This window comes from Rana temporaria, chromosome 1 (assembly GCF_905171775.1).
Source record: "Rana temporaria chromosome 1, aRanTem1.1, whole genome shotgun sequence".
Lineage (NCBI taxonomy): Eukaryota > Metazoa > Chordata > Amphibia > Anura > Ranidae > Rana > Rana temporaria.
This window is the reverse complement of record NC_053489.1, coordinates 354,938,160-354,959,129: the sequence shown is the minus strand read 5'-3', so window position 1 is coordinate 354,959,129 and position 20,970 is coordinate 354,938,160. Positions and strand designations below refer to the sequence as shown.

The following is a 20,970-nucleotide window of genomic DNA, read 5'->3' as shown; positions in this document are numbered from 1 at the left end:
CTTTGGACGATCCGAGATACCAGGTTTTAATACATGGGAGAAGGACCTAGACAGGACTTTTACTCCACTACAACGTAAACAGATTATCTACCTGACTCTAAACTCCTCAATCTGTACAGGAACCCAAGAATTAAACTATAAAGTCCTGATGCAGTGGTATTACACCCCAGTAAGACTTAAAAAATGTTGTACCGAAAACTCGGACAGATGTTGGAGATGTGGAGAACAAAGCGGGAGATTGATCCATATATTTTGGTTATGTAAAAAAAATAAGATCCTATTGGACGATTTTGAGAATTTTACAGACATTTTCAGACTTAAAAATACCCAATGATCCTGCATTCTTTCTGCTTCACCTCTCCCAGTTCCCAGCTCAGACGTATAGGAATTCAGTACTTTGCCATATGGTGAATGCAGCTAAAGCAGGGATTCCCTTACACTGGAGAGATACTAGGCCGCCAACAGTTTTAGATTGGATAAATAGAGTTGGAGATATAGAAGGCATGGAAGACTTAGTCCTCTCAGCTAAGGGTAAGAAAAAACAATATGAAGAAACGTGGAAGAGCTGGAACCTATTTAAAAATTCAGATGAGGGGAAGAGACTAATGGACCAATAAGGAGTAAGAGAAGCGCAGGGAAACTATATAATAATGTGAAGGATAAACTGACCTCTTTATTGTGATATATGGTTAAAAAGATGGAGAATGGAGGGATCGAGTGTGATCGAGTGTGAGTATTAGAAGAGGGTAAAAAAAATAAAAAATAAAAGTAATGGTGGGTTTTCATAATAAATATTCACAACAGCTTTGAGAGAAAGTTTGGAATTTAAAAAAAAAAAAAGGAGTGATAGGTTGGACTTTATGGACTGGTGTCTTTTTTCAACCTCACCTACTATGTAACAAAAATATGGAAGTGCACACTTGCAAAACTGTAAAATCCATTAAAAGAATTACATTGTTTTGTAAAAATGTAAAAAGTTATATAAAAATTACTTCAAGGTAAACAAACACTGCAATAATATCGCAAAATAAGTTCTCAAAATTACTTTTCATTTTAATAGGAGAGTACAGACACATGAAACCGGTCAATGACTGAAACAAATTTCGAGAAGAGCCTGCCATCATTATCAACTGAGGCTTTCACAAGTCCTCTGGGCCTCAAACTTTATAGATAATGCTCAGTAGTAAACTTAGAAAGCATAAGGCAGATCCACAAAGAAAGTACACCGGCGTATCTACCGATACGCCGGCGTAATTTCAAATTTCCCGCGTCGTATCTTTGTTTTGAATCATCAAAACAAGATACAACGGCATCTGGGTTAGATCCGACAGGCGTACGTCTTCGTACGCCTTCGGATCTTAGATGCAATTCTTCGGCGTCCGCTGGGTGGCGTTCCCGTCGTATTCCGCGTCGAGTATCCAAATTGGCTATTTCCGACGATCCACGAACGTACGAGCGGCCGTCGCATTCTTTTACGTCGTTTCCGTTCGGCTTTTTTTCGGCGTATAGTTAAAGCTGCCATCTGGTGGCGTACGCAATGTTAAAGAATCACTAAAGGAATTTTTTTTTTTAGCTAAATAGCTTCCTTTACCTTACTGCAGTACTGGTTTCATGTCCTCATTGTTCGTTTTTGCTTTGAAGTAGCTGTAATTCTGCTGTGATCTCCACACTTCCTGCTTGTCTGGCTCCTTATGAAAAATCTCATGGCAGCTTTTCACTGCGGTCCAAGCTGTGTGTCTAAAACTCCTCAGAACCAATCCGATTCATTTTAAAAACAAAACACTGCCCTGGATTTGTTTGTTTTTGTTCTGTGGGTCTCTTTACTTCACATAAACATGAAACCAGTTTAAAAACGAAAGTGAAACTACAGGCACATTATATGATTGAATTTAATCTATTTTTAATCATTTCTAAAAGGAATCAGTTAACTTTTATGTCTCTATACCCTGTAAACAGTCATTTCAGCAAAAAAATTTTTTTTCCTTTAGTGATCCTTTAAGTATGGCCGTCGTTCCCGCGTCGAATTTTTAATTTTTAATTTTGTTTGCGTAAGTCGTCTGTGAATGGGGCTGGACGCCATTTACGGTCACGTCAAAACCAATGACGTCCTTGCGACGTCATTTAGTGCAATGCACATCGGGAAATTTAGGGACGGCGAATGCGCAGTTCCATTCGGCGCGGGCGGCGCGCTTCATTTAAATGAAACACGCCTCCTACTCGCCGCATTTGAATTCCGCACTGTTACGCCGTGAGAGATACACTACGCCGCCGTAACTTACGGCGCAAATTCTTTCTGGATTCAAACCAAAGCCGGGTAAGTTACGGCGGAGTAGCGTATCTCAGATACGCTCCGCGGGTGCAGATCTTTGTGGATCTGCCCCCAGGTCTGTAATTGAATTAGAGGTAGGAGTGTCTGGTAATCCCACACTCTCTATTCAAACAATGTATGTAGACATTCACTCATCTAATGGAAGTTTCAACTGGGCCTCATGTATAGGAAGCACAAAAGAAAAAGTATATCATTCTGTTTATTCTCCACTACAGCCTGCACTGTACATAACTCAACTAAAGGTACATTAGCCAAACCTTTTTAACCACTTCAATACAGGGCTTTTATACACCCTTCCTTCCCAGACCAATGTTTAGCTGTCAGCACTCTCACACTTTGAATGACAATTACTCAGTCATGCTACACTGTACCCAAACCGAATTTTTATCATTTTTTTCTCACAAACAGAGCTTTCCTTTGGTGGTATTTAATCACTGCTGGGTTTTTTTTTTTTTTGCAATATAAGCGAAAAAAGAGATTTAAAAAAAAAAAAAAAAAAAAAACGCCTTTTTTTAGTTTCTAGTGTAAAATTTTGCAAATAAGTATTTTTTTTTCATAAATTTGGGCCAAACTGTATACTGCTACATATCTATAGTAAAAATAACCAAAAAAAGTGTATATTTTTTGGTCTCTGTGAAAGTTAGAGAGTCTACAAGCTATGGTGCAAATCATTGAAAATTATCACATCTGATCACACCTGATGTACTGAAGGCCTATCTCATTTCTTGAGACCCTAACAAGCCAGGAAAGTACAAATACCCCCCAAATTACCCTATTTTTGGAAAGCAGACATTCCAAGGTATTTAGTAAGAGGCATGGTGAGTTTTTTGAAGTTGTAATGTTTTCCCACAATTCTAGGGAAATAAAAAATTGTATTTTTATTTTTATTTTTTTTCACAAAATTGTCATAACAACAAGTTATTTCTCTTACACAGCACATGCATACTTGCAATGACACCCCAAAATACATTCTGCTACTCCTCCTGAGTATAGTGATACCACATGTGTGAGACTTTTACACAACCTGACCACATACAGGGAGTGCAGAATTATTAGGCAAATGAGTATTTTGACCACATCATCCTCTTTATGCATGTTGTCTTACTCCAAGCTGTATAGGCTCGAAAGCCTACTACCAATTAAGCACATTAGGTGATGTGCATCTCTGTAATGAGAAGGTGTGTGGTCTAATGACATCAACACCCTATATCAGGTGTGCATAATTATTAGTCAACTTCCTTTCCTTTGGCAAAATGGGTCAAAAGAAGGACTTGACAGGCTCAGAAAAGTCAAAAATAGTGAGATATCTTGCAGAGGGATGCAGCACTCTTAAAATTGCAAAGCTTCTGAAGCGTGATCATCGAACAATCAAGCGTTTCATTCAAAATAGTCAACAGGGTCGCATGAAGCGTGTGGAAAAACCAAGGCGCAAAATAACTGCCCATGAACTGAGAAAAGTCAAGCGTGCAGCTGCCAAGATGCCACTTGCCACCAGTTTGGCCATATTTCAGAGCTGCAACATCACTGGAGTGCCCAAAAGCACAAGGTGTGCAATACTCAGAGACATGGCCAAGGTAAGAAAGGCTGAAAGACGACCACCACTGAACAAGACACACAAGCTGAAACGTCAAGACTGTGCCAAGAAATATCTTAAGACTGATTTTTCTAAGGTTTTATGGAATGATGAAATGAGAGTGAGTCTTGATGGGCCAGATGGATGGGCCCGTGGCTGGATTGGTAAAGGGCAGAGAGCTCCAGTCCGACTCAGACGCCAGCAAGGTGGAGGTGGAGTACTGGTTTGGGCTGGTATCATCAAAGATGAGCTTGTGGGGCGTTTTCGGGTTGAGGATGGAGTCAAGCTCAACTCCCAGTCCTACTGCCAGTTTCTGGAAGACACCTTCTTCAAGCAGTGGTACAGGAAGAAGTCTGCATCCTTCAAGAAAAACATGATTTTCATGCAGGACAATGCTCCATCACACGCGTCCAAGTACTCCACAGCGTGGCTGGCAAGAAAGGGTATAAAAGAAGAAAAACTAATGACATGGCCTCCTTGTTCACCTGATCTGAACCCCATTGAGAACCTGTGGTCCATCATCAAATGTGAGATTTACAAGGAGGGAAAACAGTACACCTCTCTGAACAGTGTCTGGGAGGCTGTGGTTGCTGCTGCACGCAATGTTGATGGTGAACAGATCAAAACACTGACAGAATCCATGGATGGCAGGCTTTTGAGTGTCCTTGCAAAGAAAGGTGGCTATATTGGTCACTGATTTGTTTTTGTTTTGTTTTTGAATGTCAGAAATGTATATTTGTGAATGTTGAGATGTTATATTGGTTTCACTGGTAAAAATAAATAATTGAAATGGGTATATATATTTTTTTTGTTAAGTTGCCTAATAATTATGCACAGTAATAGTCACCTGCACACACAGATATCCCCCTAAAATAGCTAAAACTAAAAACAAACTAAAAACTACTTCCAAAAATATTCAGCTTTGATATTAATGAGTTTTTTGGGTTCATTGAGAACATGGTTGTTGTTCAATAATAAAATTAATCCTCAAAAATACAACTTGCCTAATAATTCTGCACTCCCTGTATAGAGGTCTAACATCCAAGTAGCACCGTCAGGCGTTCTACGAGCATAAATTGCACATCTCATTTCTCAAACAGGTACTGGTTTCTGGCAGGTACTCTGGTGGTGAGGTGGCAGGTGGTGAGGTGGCGGGTACTCTGGTGAGGTGGCGGGTACTCTGGTGAGGTGGCGGGTACTCTGGTGAGGTGGCGGGTACTCTTTATTTAGGGGGGGGCAATCTGGGAAGAGTAGTAGCGTGTAAAATATGTGTAACACACTGTTAGCTGATCTCCTCCTCACACTGGATCACTGTGTGAAGAGGAGAACCCAGCAACAGTAAATTACACACAATGGTGTGTTTTTGTTTACATTTAGTGACTGGCTGTGATTGGACACAGCCAGTCACGTGGTAAAGAGACAATTTCATTGGCTCTTTACCCTGATCGGGGCTGGGCTATATCCAAGGGAAAAGCCTCAGCCCTGATCACCGCGATGAGCGCCCCCTGGGGCGCGCGGACACCGTGCACGCGGACACTGTGCACGCCGCTGCACACTCTGCATCATCAAATCCGATAATACCGGAATCTCCGCCACCCGCCGCAACATTCAGCCCATCAGGCATCGGCTGTGTCACGAGGGACACACCGGATCCCCGGGGGCGGGCACCATGCACGCCGCTGCTGCAGCTCTGCATATGGGAGCCGGTTTACCAAATTGAAAGCTCTGCCGCCGCCACTTCACTACCCCCATCGGGGGACGGCTGTGTCCCGAGGGACACAACGGATCCCCGATCGCTGCTCTGCGGGCCCCTGGGGGCCCGCAGTAGCGGCGGAAAGCCGAGGACCTCATATGACATCCACCCAGGATGGAAGATCCCATCTGTGGACGTCATTTGACAATGGCTGGGTAGTGAAGTGGTTAAAGACAAGTGTATTAAAACTATGAAAATAAACTTAACATTCTAAAATTCTTCAAAAATGTAGGATCTGAAAAATACCCACTTCCTTTTCCTTGGATAGCCATCACTTGAATCTAAAAAAGAAAAAGCAGAAAGAGGAAGTTGCAGTTTAAGGCCCAGTTTATTAAATAATGGTAATTGAAACAATATGAAAAAGGAACTAAAACGTATAAATCAACACATTATATAATATTGTACACATTCTAAACACACAAAACTGGTGGGTTAATAATAAATATGCACAACAGCTTTAAGAGAAAGTTTGGCATTTAATAAAAACAGCAATGATGGGTTGAGAAGATGAAGAAACAATTACCCTTTTGCTTATCCATTAAATAATAGTTTCACTCTCACTAAAAATTATACATTGACAGTTTCCCCATTAAAAATGACTGAACATGAACCCTGTTTCCAGGAGTGTGGCCTTGATCATCCTGTTTTGATGTCAACAAGCTGCTATTGGTCACCACTAGGATGTGATGTTAGGACTGCATACAATATTGCTGAAAACACTTGTCATCTTTAAAGATATCATAATCTTTCCTACCTGTACCTTGTGTTTTCCCCTGCTAAAGATGCAAATTAATCATGTAGTTTTATTATGTTTCATGATGTGTCCACACAGCTTAAAGTAGAGTAAATCTTCACATTTCTAAAGCCTCGTACACACAGTACGATTGTTGGCCAACCAAGGGTCTGATTTTAGTCAAAAGGGCATGTGCCAGGCTCTTGTCTTGCATACCAACGGTACACAATTGTCGTGCCACAAACACGAAGGTAGTGACATACTACAAGGAATTTCAGTTGAGCACCACCCTTTGGGCCCCTTCTGCTAAGTTTGTGTTTGGTGAGCATTAATTAATTCCGAGCATGTGTGTTTGTACTTTTGACTTTTGTGGGACGGATTTGTGTACTGACCATATGAAAATCAGACGTTGAGCCATTGTCTGCCGAAAATTTACTAGCCTGTCATTCAACATTTGTTGGTCAAAAATTGGACAACAATTGTCAAAAAGAGCGTACAAACGGTAAGAATTTAGGACAACAGTTTGTCAACAGACAATTCCCTTCCAACAATCGTACCGTGTGTATGAGGCTTAAGTCAGGATTTTCTGTTTGTGTTCAAACATGAGGCACGCGGGTATGGCACTGCATAGGTTAACGTGTGACCTCTGTCTGTAGTAATAACATTTCCTATGATGAAACAATTAACATGCTGGAAGAGATGTGCATCATCAGATTAGCATTACACATGAAACCAGAAGGCATGCACTGAACACTGTGTGACCTGGAACAACAAGTTGCCTGTCATTAGGGACAAGCTAGGTTAATGAATACATGGACATAGGGGAATTGATCAGCCATGACACTTCAAACGGCAGCCAAATTATATGAGCCTGTCATTACAAGGTAAAGCTAACCAAAAACACAGGAAATTCAATGACACTGCTACCTAATCTAGTTAAAAAAATGCCTTTAATAAAGGAAACCAATATTTTTGCAATCTTGAGGTTTAACTGATTCTCTAACCACTTACCAACCAAAATTGTCCCTCTTAATGACCAGGCCATTTTCTATGTCACTGTGTCACTTTAACGGACAATTGCGTGGTCGTACGATACTGTACCCAAACAAAATTGATGTCCTTTTTCCCCCACAAAGAGAGCTTTCTTTTGGTGGTATTTGATCAGCGTCCGTGGCCCATCTATTGTCAATCTCACAATCTCAGGGAACCAGGGTCTTCTGGGCCAAGATGGTGCCACCAGAATGACTGGAACCTCTTTCCGTGCAACAAATGTGGAAGGAAAGGGATCGGAGGGAAAGCATAAACCAGGGAGTATTGTCTCAATGGAACCATCAGAGCATCTGCTGATTGCCAAATGATCCCTTATTCGGGACACAATTTGCTGTAGCTTGTTGTTGAATCTGGATGCCAATAGGTCACCCTCTGGCCATCCCCAATGCTGGCAAATTTCCTGGAATACTCCTGTGTGTAGGGACCTTCCCCCCGGGCAGATCTGGTGGTGACTGAGATAATTCTGCCTTCTAGTTCTCCACTCCCGGGATATGGACCGACGATATAAAATTGGCACATGTCCCTCTGCCCAGGCTAGTATGTGGTTCACCTACTTCAGAGCTGAACGGCTCCTGGTACCGCCTTTGTGGTTTATATAGGCCACTGCTGTGACACTGTCGGACTGAACCCTGATAGAGCAGTCCTGAAGCTCCACCGTCCAGCACTGTAGGGCCAGACGTACTGCCCATAATTCCAGGACTTTGATGGGCAAGATCTGTTCTGTCCCTGACCATTTTTCCCTGAGCTGTGAGCCCATCTAGGGTAGCTCCCCAGCCTGAGAGACTGCCATCTGTAGTCACTACTCTCCAAGTTACTGGGAGAAAGGATTTTCCCTTTTGCAGGTTCTAATACTGCAACCACAAGTTTAGGCTTAAGCGTGCCTGAGAAGATAAGCACATTGGATAATCCAGGACTTTTCTTCTTCTCATCCAAGCCAACAAGATGTCTTTTTGTAAAGGCCTGGAATGGAACTGGGCATAGGGCACTGCCTCGAAAGAGGATACCATCCTCTCTAGAAGATACAGAGCCGAAAGGAGGGTTGTCTGGTGCCCCTTATCTGACGCACCTGAACCTTCAGGGCATAGATCCTTACAGGAGGCAAGAATACTCTTGCTTGAACTGTATCTAGGATCAGACCTAAATACTTTAGACTTTAAGCTAGTTTCAAGGCTGACTTTTCGGTATTTATGATCCCGCCTAAGCTTTTTAAATACCGCACTGGACATATTATGCTCTGTTCTAGAGCCTGTAATGAGTAATCTCTGAGTAGGAGGTTGTTCAGATACCCGAGCACTCGGATCCCTTGGGCCCTTAAAAGACCCAGTACTGGTGCTAAGACCTTTGTGAACACCTGGGGAGCTGTAGCTAGCCCGAAGGGTATAGCCACAAACTGAAAATTACGTTACTCTACTGAAAAACATAGGAACCGCTGATGAGGTTGGAAAATAGGTTTGTGTAAATCCTTTATATCTATGGATGCTCTGGAGTGAGGCTACTACTGAGTGGACAGACTCCATCCGAAAGGACTGTATCAATAGATACTTGTTTAGGGATCTTAGGTCAAAAATGGGCCTTGTGTCCCCATTTGGTTTCTGAACCATAAACAGGTTTGAATAAAACCCTGTGCCCCTTTCGGATACCAGAACATCTATAATCACTCCTTCATGCACTAGATAATGTAGTGCCTGAAGCAATAAGTTGGGGGCGTCTCCTCAAAATGGCTTGGTGCTGGTTTTAGAAGAATATTGGACCCAGGGCTTCTTCTGGCCCTGCGGCTTGCCCTTAGCGCTAGTGCCCTGTTGGCAGTGGAACCTCCTTGACGCTGAGACATTGGGGAAAGCAGTCCTTAAGGTTTTAAAGAGGGACGTCTGGTGCTTTTCTTAACAGGAAGAGAACTCTTCCCTCCGGAGATTTTTTGGATATATTTATCCAAGTGATCACCAAATAAACGTTCCCAATGAAAAGAGGAACCTGCCAATAACTTTTTACAAGGAAGCTCAGCTGACCAGTTCTTAAGTCATAAGAGCCTGCGCTAATGTATAGATGAGAGCCAGACGAGAAAACTGCTGTAATGAATCATTTAAGGTGTCAATAGCAAAACACAGCGCTCGAGAAAGATCTGTCTTTTCAGGCAGATCATCCTCCTGGTTAGATTTATCAAGCCGTTTGACCTGATCCTTTACGGACTGGCAGATACCAATTGCTGCAACAGCTGCGGGAATAGCTGAACTGGCCAAAGAAAGGAAGCCTTTAATAATGACTCCAATTTCTTGTCAACAGGGTCTTTCAAACCCTGTGCATTATCTACTGGACAAGTTAAGTTCCGGTTTAAGGAAGAGATTGCTGCATCTACTGCTGGCATACTCTTTTTTAATGAACTTTTCATCCATGGGATTTAAAAGGGAAAACCTCTTAAGAGTAACAAAAATGCTGTCAGGATGTTCCCAATATACAACAGGAGGTGTAGTGGAAAAAGCCTTGCGGCCTGAAGAGGCCTGAGGGATCCCAAAGAGGACCAGGGGGGCTCAGTCACCTCTGCAAGAGGCAACTTAAAGGCAGAACTAACCATTTCAATCAGAGTCAGGATCAAAAAAGTATTTGCGGCTGAGAGGCAGACATCAATAGGATATCTGCTTGTCCAGATTGCTCGGAAGACGACTCAACTGCTGGACACTCCACTAAATCCTGAGCCTTTAGCTCTTCCCCATTCTCAACCCACTCCTGCTCTAAACTAGGAGACTCCGGGGAGGGGGATCTGTCACACTTCCTGCTACCCTGTGGGATGGAGCCAATCATACCAGCAATCATGTGCTCTAACCCGGTTAGGGCCTAGGACAGTTCATTCTTAGTGATGAAGGGTGAAGCGGCAGCGTTGACTGTAGGCACAATACCAGATAGGCGCAGTGGCTCAGATTGCCCGGAAGCCTCTGGTCTTTCAGGGGATACAACTAGGTTTCAGGGGATACAACTAGGTTAATCAGGAACTACTGAGTCCCTCTCATATTTCTTGAAGACATTTACTTGCCACAAAAAGTACTTGGGTGTAGTTTTAAAACACCTCAGAAGGGAGACCCTTTAAAAGGGCTCACCAAGCCCCTATGCAACAATCCTGCCAAGCACATTTAGCCTGCCAAGCACCACCTGGTGACTCACATGACCCAGGTAAGGAAGGAATGAACCACTGTAAGTGTCTGCTCAGAGCCTGCTCTGTATCCCACAGCTGCCTTAGTAAGCACCGCAGGCTTGGCCTACACAGCTTAAAGCTGGGTTTGCTCCGGAATGCACATGTGTGGTCCCGGCAAACAGGCGTGGTTGTATTCGCGTATGATGCAAATCCTTGTGCTCCCAAATAAAAAGCTATTGCGAATAAACGGCGAAGCAGTGTGCGACATGGCCGCCAATCAAACTGCTGAGCATAGCGGCACTCAAGCGAACACACATGTGCCCTGGCGAACCAAGGCAAAATGCAGGTAAAAACAGCCAGACACAAGCAAAAAGGGTACACTTTGCAAACTCCCACAGCTAGCCCAAAACTCCCCGTCTGGTCACTGCACATAGGTGTCCAGCCTCTAGCTAGCTTGACTGATTGTTACAATCACTGAGACACCCCACAATAAAAAATAAAGTTTCAATTACCCGCCCAGGCACAGGGCCACTTAGAAACTAAGGGCCCAATCTTCACCCTTTCTGGTGGGTTCCTGTCACTTGAGGACCTTCAAGGACTGGGTACCCTTTTCTTCCACTCCCTGGACCTATACAGCACCCTGCAGGAATTCCTTAGTGCTGCGGTGTCCAGGATTCCACTTCGCAGGGTCCAGCGCCAGAGGCCGCATTACAGGCAAAAGCCTTGCAAAATCGCGATTCTTCTTTGTGCAGCTTGGGTACCATTTATCTAGGCCTATAAAGCCTGTGTCAAATGGATCCGATCAGTCAATCCCTTGATCCATTTAAGAACCTATTGTTGGACTAGAGACCTGGAGCTCAGAGAGCTCAAACAAACCATGCCATCCACCTTGCAGACACTGGTAAAAAACTGATGTGCTTCCTGTATGGGAGGGGGTTATATAGGGGATCACTTCCTGTCCAACGACCTTTTCTCTACCAGTGTCCATTCACCTGATGATGAAGTATAACCCAGTAGGTAATGAATATTAGCCTGACTCTGTGTCCCATGATGTATAAAAAAGAAAAGCGTATATTGATTGGTTTGTGCAAAATTTATAGCGTCTACAAAATGGGAGATAGATTTATGGCATTTTTTTTTTACTACAAGTAATGGTGGTGATCTGCGATTTTTAGCAGGGTTGAGACATTGCGGCGGACAGATCGGACATTTAACACTTTTTTGGGACCACTGACATTTATACAGCAATCAGAGCTAAAAATAGCCACTGATTAATGTATAAATGTCACTGGCAGGGAAGGGGTTAACACTAGGGGCAATCAAGGGGATAAGTGGGTTCCCTGGGTGTGTTTCTAACTGTATGGGGGCTAGGCTGACTGGAGGAGGAGAGAGAGATCGCTATTCCTAATCATTAGGAATGGGGATCTGTCTGTTTACATTGACAGATCCCCGTTCTGGCTCTCGTTACCGCAGCAGCGGGTGGCCGGCGGACATCGTGCCCGCCGGCCACGCGCATCTGGTTCTCCATCATACAGCGCGCCTGCTACAGCTCCCTAAAGGAGCCGATGTACACCTACAGCGATTTGCGGGAATGTGCATACCTGCCACCCTATAACGACGGCGGCTGGTCGGCAAGTGGTTAATGTCTTGATGGATTACCAATAAAGGCTATACAATTTTACTTAAAGTCGAATCAGTGCCAGGCTTTTCACATTTTCCGGTATTTTTGCAGATGCTGAATGGCCAAATACAAATGTATAATTCATAGTGAAAGTGCATATATACTATAGTCTAAAGTCTAGTACCTTGTATCCAAGTTCATATTCTAAATTTATCATAAATAAATGTAATATTTTACAGTGGAAAAAAATTACCAGTAGAAGGGATGGTATTCTGGAAAAAAAGAGGAAAAACAGTTAAACGGTAAATCATGAGAGCATATGTACCTAAAATACAAAAAGTGATGTTATTTGAAATATAAATAGATAATTCACATAACAAAATATCAGTTCAAGATCAAAATGGACTTGCAATACTTTAAACTTCACTATGTCTTTATGTACAAATACAAAGTAGAAACAGACCCAGATTTACAAAAAACAGTCCAGATGTCAACATTTACATACCATTATTACTTTATTTAAATTTGAATCTATCAAATATTCAGCTCAACAAGCTGAACTCCATTATGACTTTCATTGCACACTGTGCACTTCTCATAGTGTGCTTTAAAAGCTACAGCAGGCCAGAAAGCTACACCTAACTTCCAGTATTATCTGGCTCTTTCCTTCCCTTCTTCATGTGTGGGCATTACCTGGGCAGTCTGCATGCAAATACAGCCTGCCTAGGAACTCCCATTTCCCCATACCGACAACCACCCCACACCATCAAGGCATTTTAAGTTACAATCCGTTTAATTTTTTCAAGCAACAAAATAGATGGGTATAGAAAACAAATCTTTGTTCAGACCGACAATGTCACAACAGTGACATTACAATGCTGTGCATGTTACCAGCATACCAATGTAACTGTATTTTTGCAGTATTCTTGTTTTGGCATGTATAATGTACTTATGGTTAAATAAAGCAATTACAATGCTGCTAGGGAACAAAGTATTGCCATGGAATAAGTAGTTTGCGGTTCCATACAACACACTTCAACCAGAGAGTGAAAATTGGTAAAATACCCCAAAAAGACACATGACTAAAAGGAACGTATATCCAATTTTAACCAAAACTGTCTGCAGCAATAAAGTGACAACGATAAAACCAACCCCTTCTTATGAGACAGAAGGGAGAGAGGAAAAAAAAAGAGAAATGACAAAGGACAGAAGTACCGTATTTATCTTCATATAACGCGGCCCGGCGTATAGCACGCACCCCCAACCTGGAAGGAAAATTCCTGAAAAAAAAAGAAATACTTACAGTTTGGATGCCCCTCGTCGGTTTCTTGCCCGGCGTCCTTGTCCAGTCTGGCGTCCTTCTGCGGCCATCGTGGTGTCCTCCCCGCTGTGTTTTTCAGCCGATCCCCGCTTCCTGCGCTGTGTTTGAACCTGAGCGCAGTACACTCGGGTATAGTCGGGCAGGCTCGGCTCCTCTCGCGTAAAGGATGTACAGGACGTGACCGCGAGCGGAGCCGAGCCTGCCCGAGTATACCCGAGTGTACTGCGCTCGGTATATGTCGGCGGAGTGGTTCAAACACAGTGCGGGAAGCGAGTATCGCATATATCGCGCAACCCATGATTTTGCCCTGATTGCCGATAAATACGGTACTTGAAAAAGGTAGAGAAAAATAGGAAACCAGAAAGGGAGTCTCCCAGGTCTCGCTAATCCAATGCTAGTGTATTCACAGGTTCCATGTATTGTCACATTTGGTTTGGGTATTATGTGCGCAGGAAGGGTTATCATTATCCAATTCAGTTTCTGTTTGACACAGTCAAAAACCACTACCAATCAGCAGTTCCAATTCCATACTATCACAGTTCTAGCAGCAAGAATAATGTAAGAGACCAATCTCCTAAAATCTCTGAACAACCCAATCCCACTGCAGGTCTATTTTTTTTAAAGAGGGCAATTTCATAAGTTCCGAGTACGTTCAGCCCTATAACCGAATTGTAGTCTAGCCAAGGGGACCATACTCTATCGAATTACTTTGGGCAACCCCGATCTTTGTATGTCAGTTTGTACATGGGAATCGCCTGAATAAGATTAAGCCATGGAGATAAAGAGGGAGAGACATTGGACTTCCAGTGCATCATTATTAATTTATTGGCAAAAAAACAAAACAGAAGGTGTAAAAGTTGTTTTGTTTCATTAGGTAGACTGTCATCCTCTACATAGCCCAATAGGCAATGTAAAGGATTATATATATGTTAGGAATCTACTGGTAAAATGAGTGACCTTGGACCAAAAGGTACATATGGGTGGGCATTCTCAGACCGTATGGTAAAATGACCCTACAGCCCCAGAGCATTTGGTACAAGTGTATCAACTTAAATGATGTTAAACAATGAGTGCGGGGCATATTTCAGATTAACCTTCGAAAATAAGTAATTTGGTGGTATCTATCTTTGTAGTCTATCTAACTTTGAATTTCGTTTCTGAACAGGAAATCCCCAATCCTCGGGAAGCTCTAAAATTTGGCTGTAGTCTCAGGGGAAAATCAGGATTTTTCAGTAGGGGAGCAAGAGGGACGTGGGGGAAATAAAGTTGTTTGCTAGCCCCCTCTACCTATCCCAAACAGCCATTGGGGGTGATTTACTAAAACAAGTGCACTAAGAATCTGGTGCAGCTGTGCATAGTAACCAATGAGCTCCTAATTTCAGCTTGTTCAAGTGCGCTTTGACAAAAAAAAGCATGGAAGATGCTTGGTTACTGTGCAGAGCTGCACTTGTTTTTACACTCTTCATTTTTTGTTTTTTTTTATCATATTTTTATTGATTTTTTTTTACAGAAATACAACATACCAACATCACATCAAAACAAAACAATAATTCTGCAAAGTACATTTTTAAATCCCAATCTCTTATTTCAGAAAATCTCCAGAATATCAATATAACAAAAACAAAACCCCGAACACCCCCCCTCCAGGCCACCTCTACAAATCCTTCCATGCAGTTTAAGGCATCATATCCGGCCATTATGTATCTACTTATTTCCTCGTTGTTCATTCTATGATATTCTAAGAGTGGCCCAGGAGAATAAAGCCAGTCCTGGGGCTGTTAGCCAAAGTCCCCACAGTTTAACTACCGTATTTATCGGCGTATTACACGCACCCCATCCAGTACACATCCCCCCTATCCAGTACCCCATCCAGTACACAGCCCCCCCATCCAGGTACACATCCCCTCCCCATCCAGTACACATCCCCCCAACCCTAGTATATAGCCCCCATCCATTATACATCCCTTTTCCAGTACACAGCCCTCCTGCACTCCCAGGAGACCCCAAGTCTCCCGGGACAGTGCTGCCAGCATTTTCTACAGTTAAGTAAAAAAAAAATCACTGTCAGCCCCTTCCACACTGCTCCTCCTGTGTCACTCCTAACGTATTGAAAAACAAAGCTTCCATATACCTCAATAGCTCAGTTTTTTTCACTGACCTGGTCACATGACTGCTCTTCTCTGATGTTACACAGATGGTCATGTGACCGCTCTCCTCCTCCAAATCAAAGCTACACTTGGAGGAGGAGGAGAGCAGCCCGAAAAAACAGAGCTATAGAGATATTTACAAGCTTCATTTTACAATGACTGTTGAATGTGGGGGGAAGGGGGAGAGATGAGAGAGATAGACAGAGAGCACAGAGGACAGAGGGGACATATGCCTCTAACACGTGTCATGCGATGTGTCAAAAACTCTCCTTCTCCAGGCGTTGCTTCCAAAATATTCAGACATAGGTTCCTTCATTATATGATGTTTATTCTCCAAAGATATGACAGCAAACAGTTAATGCTTACATTGATTACAGCTGATAAGACATCATGGCAGGTTGGCATCTCAGAAAGTTAACAGAAGGAGGAAATAGATGGTACATCTTCTCTGCTGGCTAGAGTCCCTCCTAGCAGGTTGGGTTCCAACCCCCATCTCTCTGCAGAGTCCAATGACCCCGAGACCCCCGTCGGGCCGGGTGACCCTGGAGTTCCTAACTCACTACACTACCCACATGTGTTCTTATACAGGTTTAAAAGCCAAACTTAGCATAATTACATATATAGATTAGCTCCATGAAAGGTTGTGATGATCGTTAACACCCACTTATGTATATTTAAGTAACATCTCCACCCACCGTCTTGACATAGGACTTTCAAGAATAGATGTGGCCTACACTACACCAGTTGTTCTGTTGTCCTATATTGACCTTGTCCTTAAAAGCTACCATGTTTAAACCAAATGCTTCAGAAACATTTAATTCATAAAAATATTAATGAATTTAAAATCTAACAATTCCCCCTTAATGCACTGTAATTAACTAACAAAATAAGTGCATTCATCTTAAATAATAAAGGTTTCTGATTCACTTTTTCCAATATAAACAATACAATTTAACATTTCAGATATTGTACATAAACTTTTTCCAAAATTCTGATATATTCCTGTAAAATATTTAACCATTTGATTCCTTTAAGAAACTATAAATTATTATATTATTAATTAATTTTAATTTATTCTCCATCTAAATGATGTAATATTAAATTTTTCTTCCTTTACCTTCATAAATGTTACTTCTTATAACTTCAACCATATCATATAATTATTTTATCATAAAGAATAAATATATTTGATGTATACAATTATATTACTCTATAATTTTAATTATTAATTAATAAATACAATTTTTTTTGCATTTCTTTTGAAATTTCAATAACCAAATTTCTTCAGTATAAGTTTTTTATACATTATCCTTGACACTGAACAATTATAAACATAATCTACTCGTTTGTGGATACATATAAACATAACTTTCCCATTATTTGATTGTCATTTTTTTATATATTCTATCTTTCTTTCTATTTTTTTTTTTATTTATTTATTTATCCATCTTTTTATCTCTCCATTTAATTTATTTATCTATCCATGACCAGCAAGCAACTCTTTCTTTTATTTATTTTTTCCATGTTCCATATTATTTAATTCAACAATAATTCTGTTTAGACACTTTAAAATCATTTCTTCCACACAAGCCTGTATGTATATTAACTATATGAATACTTCAAATGTATACTTTGTTATACATTCTTGTAATAACAAACTATCCATCCAATTTTCCCAAGTTATGTGTTCTATAAAAATGAATAAAAATTAATTATTCTATGTGAAATAATAATTCTATGTGTATCAATATGTATTCTTATAAAAGATTTAGAAACCAAAATATAACAACTATTTTTCCATATTTTCAAAAAATAAAAAAATTCCTTTAATTAGAATTACATTCCAACTCCCCCTTACATAATGATCAATCGATCAATATGTCACTTTTTTTTATTTTTTTTTATTTATCATCAAAAAGTCAGTCCCCACGGACCACCAACATACAAAAATTACAGTTAAAGCAATATGACTTAGTTACAGTTACGGGAACAAGCGTAGTCCTATGATCATACAAACAGTATTTCAATGGGATAGTAAGGTGTAACTGAGCCCCCTCAGGGCGTGTCTATTAGGAAGTAGGACTATCCCCAGAGGTCCCGGTATTGGGGCCCGGTTGGACCGACCTCCCGATCCATTTTCCATTTTCGGTAGAAGAAATAGAGTGAAGGTTAGAGAGCATAGTAGAAAGGGGTAGAGAAGGGTATATTAGAGGGAGGGTGGGGAGAGGGGGGGGGGGTTCCTGCACGAGCAGGGCTGGTGTAAAGCGCCCCTAAGGGCGCAACGTATGTCTATTTCGTTCATGAACCGTCAGCATGTCAGAGAGAACAGGTGTTATACCTGTTGCTGGGTTGACGTTGGAATATGTCACTTTTGATGTAAGTCCATATGAATAAATCATTGAAGTTCATCCAAAAATGATGATCCTTGATAACGTAATCAAAAAATAATTTTGAAAAAAATAGAAGTAATAACAAAATAGAATTTTAGTTGTGCTTGTTTCATGGTCATGAAAGAATCCAAAAAAAATAAAAATAACCTTCCCAATTGAAACTTCCAAATAATATTTCAGCTGGCTTTACTATTGAAATCCGTGGTACTTTCAGATCTAAAATTCCTAACCATAACTTTAGCTACTGGAATAAATTATGAAACATACTCATAAGAAGTAGAAATCTTATTCAAAACATCATTTCTATTTAAATTTAGCAAAGGCCTAGCCATATTTTGTGAACAAACTTCTGAAATTCCTATACCTGTACTTTGTCTTATGCAACAGATTGCAAATAACTATATATGCTAATTTTAAAAAGACATAGAAGAACAGACATTCTTCATTTTTCAAAAAAAAATGTAACCAACCCTTACTTTAGAAAATGGTTTAAACTAAAAATATACCAGGTAAATAAGTCACCTAGTATATATCTTTCTTGAATCATCTTACCCTATTTAGACTTTAAAAATACTATTGTAGCGTTCTATTATATCTGGGTACTAAAGATGATAAGAAACAATAACTTTATCAAATACTAAAATTGCATACATGTCCTTCATCTGTCCTATAAAAATGAAAAAAATCATTATCTGATTCCATGGTTTGAAATCAACCCCAATGAAACGTGACAAAGCTCATAACTTGGCTTTAATTAAAAATATATTAATTTTTCTAGAATTACCTCAATTAATTTTATCAAAAAAAATAACTAAAAAGGAAAAAACATCCTTGTATCCTCCTTTAGCAGGTGAAAAAAATATAATATACTCAATCTACATAGATTGCAAATGTCCCAATACTTTGTTTACTCTTTGCCTTTTGAATTGCTCTATAAACATAATAAAACAATATTCAGAAGTTTGATGACAAAAATGCTCTAATAATGAGTAATTCAAAATTTCTTTCATTAGCTCAAACAAAAATCAATTTGTCAGTCAATCTGTCAGGTACCTGGATATGCAAAAATAAATATTTTGATTTAAAAATAACTCTATCCATTATTGTTGGAATCAATTATTTTTACAATGAATTTTATCTTCATTATCAGTCTGTACTGAGACAAAATTTTCATGGTCCCCCTTTTTATTCTGTGACTAATTATATTTTGTAAAAGTAATATTTTTACCAGATTATTGTATTTTTCTTTACTATACTTTACTTATAACCATATTAATTTTGCAAAAGAACATTAAGGTTGGGCTTTGCTAACTATTTAACATCCAGTTGTCACTCAGACAAAAGCTTAATCAAAGCCTTGTGTTGACACCTCATGTTTAAAAATAACACCTTTCGTTTTTCAAAACAAATGGTGCAAAACCCACGTGTTTTTTCAAAACAATTACTTTAGTTAGTAATACCTTTATAAATATTTTTTTCCCATCCATGAACCTTTATTTCAGATTTCTGAAAAAAGATTTAAACACTTAAATGTGTTTATATCCATAGAAGTGAAAAAAACTCATGGTATGACTTACCATCTGCTTTGTAACTCGACCTCCATTTCTCTGTTAATAGTACATTCTTTCACATGTCACACTCCCAGAGAAAGATCTGTCACTGTCAGTCTTAGCTACCCATTCACTATATAATTTGTCTAACCAATCTCATTTTATCGTTTTTACAATTTTTAACCTTTTTTAAAAAATTTAAATATATTTGGTTTGTACATCTGCTAAAAATCATGTACATAATGTTATAATATGACTTTGATTATAGTAATGACAAAACATTGTTTAGGAGAAAATCTCATGAAACTTCACAGATTAGTTCCAGCCTAATGAACTGTGAATTGGCCAATTTCCCGAGAAAATTCCTCCAAACAAAATTCTCATTCTCATCAGAAATAGTCAATTATAAAAACTTTAACAGTAGTTTTTTCTTCTATTTTCGCTAATTTTGGATTGAACAAAACTTTCATATTTTAATATTTTTCCTGGGTAAACTTAAGTAAACAATCTACTGCTTTTAATTTAATAACCAAAACCAAGTTTGGAATCTTTTGTAAAAATTGCTCAATCCTTAACTTATTATTTTCTGCAACCAAATCTGTAGGATTTTTGTTAAATACTAAATACCTTGTTGTTTTCCATTAACTGAATTGTATACAGTTCTTAAATAATTTTAATCAATAGTTTTTCCTTTAAACTTCTGCCCCTGTTTGTGCTTTGAATGACATGCAATTACAAATTTTTAGCCATCCCATGTTAAACCACTTATATAAAAAACATATTTACCCCTTGTTTAGAATGATTTTCCTGTGTACACTTAAAAAAACAAGAGATGCAATGTCCTTTAACTTTGTCTTAACTTTAGTTTCTTTCGTTTGTTACATTGTCTGTCTTTGGTGATTTTTCTTGTTGCATTTTTATGTTGCTGTATATTCATACGTTGCTTTATCTTGGAAGAATAATGTCCTTATTTTCTTTGAAGAATTAATTTTCTATCAGTTCTTGTTCATCTCTGGCTCGCCTAGTTCCTTTTTATTTTTGGCTCACGTGTTAAATGTAAATGTTTAGTTAATCTGTAGGTATCCTCAAGTAAACAAATGTAAAGATTCGTGCGTAAAAATAATGTCTTTCTCCTTTTTGTGTAGCGAAAGGAATGTATAATGTATAGTGTATTCTTGGACCGTTCAAACATCAAAATCCCGACTTTCATAATAGCTCACTCAAAGTGTACATCTGCCTGTGTAACTACAATGGTGGCCTGTGAAAATAACGTGAAGCATTAGATCCTATTTCTTCTGTGAGAACTCTCACCTTTTTTAGAACCTTCTTGGCAGCTCTTCACGTACGTAAACGTCTACGATCTTTCTCCTTAACCAGAA

General features: G+C 39.9%; 1 protein-coding gene across 1 annotated transcript in view; it reads right to left on the bottom strand.

Annotated features, from left to right (window-relative positions):
* USE1 (unconventional SNARE in the ER 1) overlaps positions 1–20,970 on the bottom strand; it is a 197,012-nt gene that overhangs the window by 21,965 nt on the left and 154,077 nt on the right. Inside the window, exons 5-6 of the mRNA XM_040321253.1 lie at positions 12,437–12,455; positions 5,906–5,936 (exon numbers count right to left, since the gene is read on the bottom strand). Coding sequence (XP_040177187.1) covers positions 5,906–5,936; positions 12,437–12,455 — 50 coding nt within the window. The remainder of the gene's footprint in view (positions 1–5,905; positions 5,937–12,436; positions 12,456–20,970) is intronic.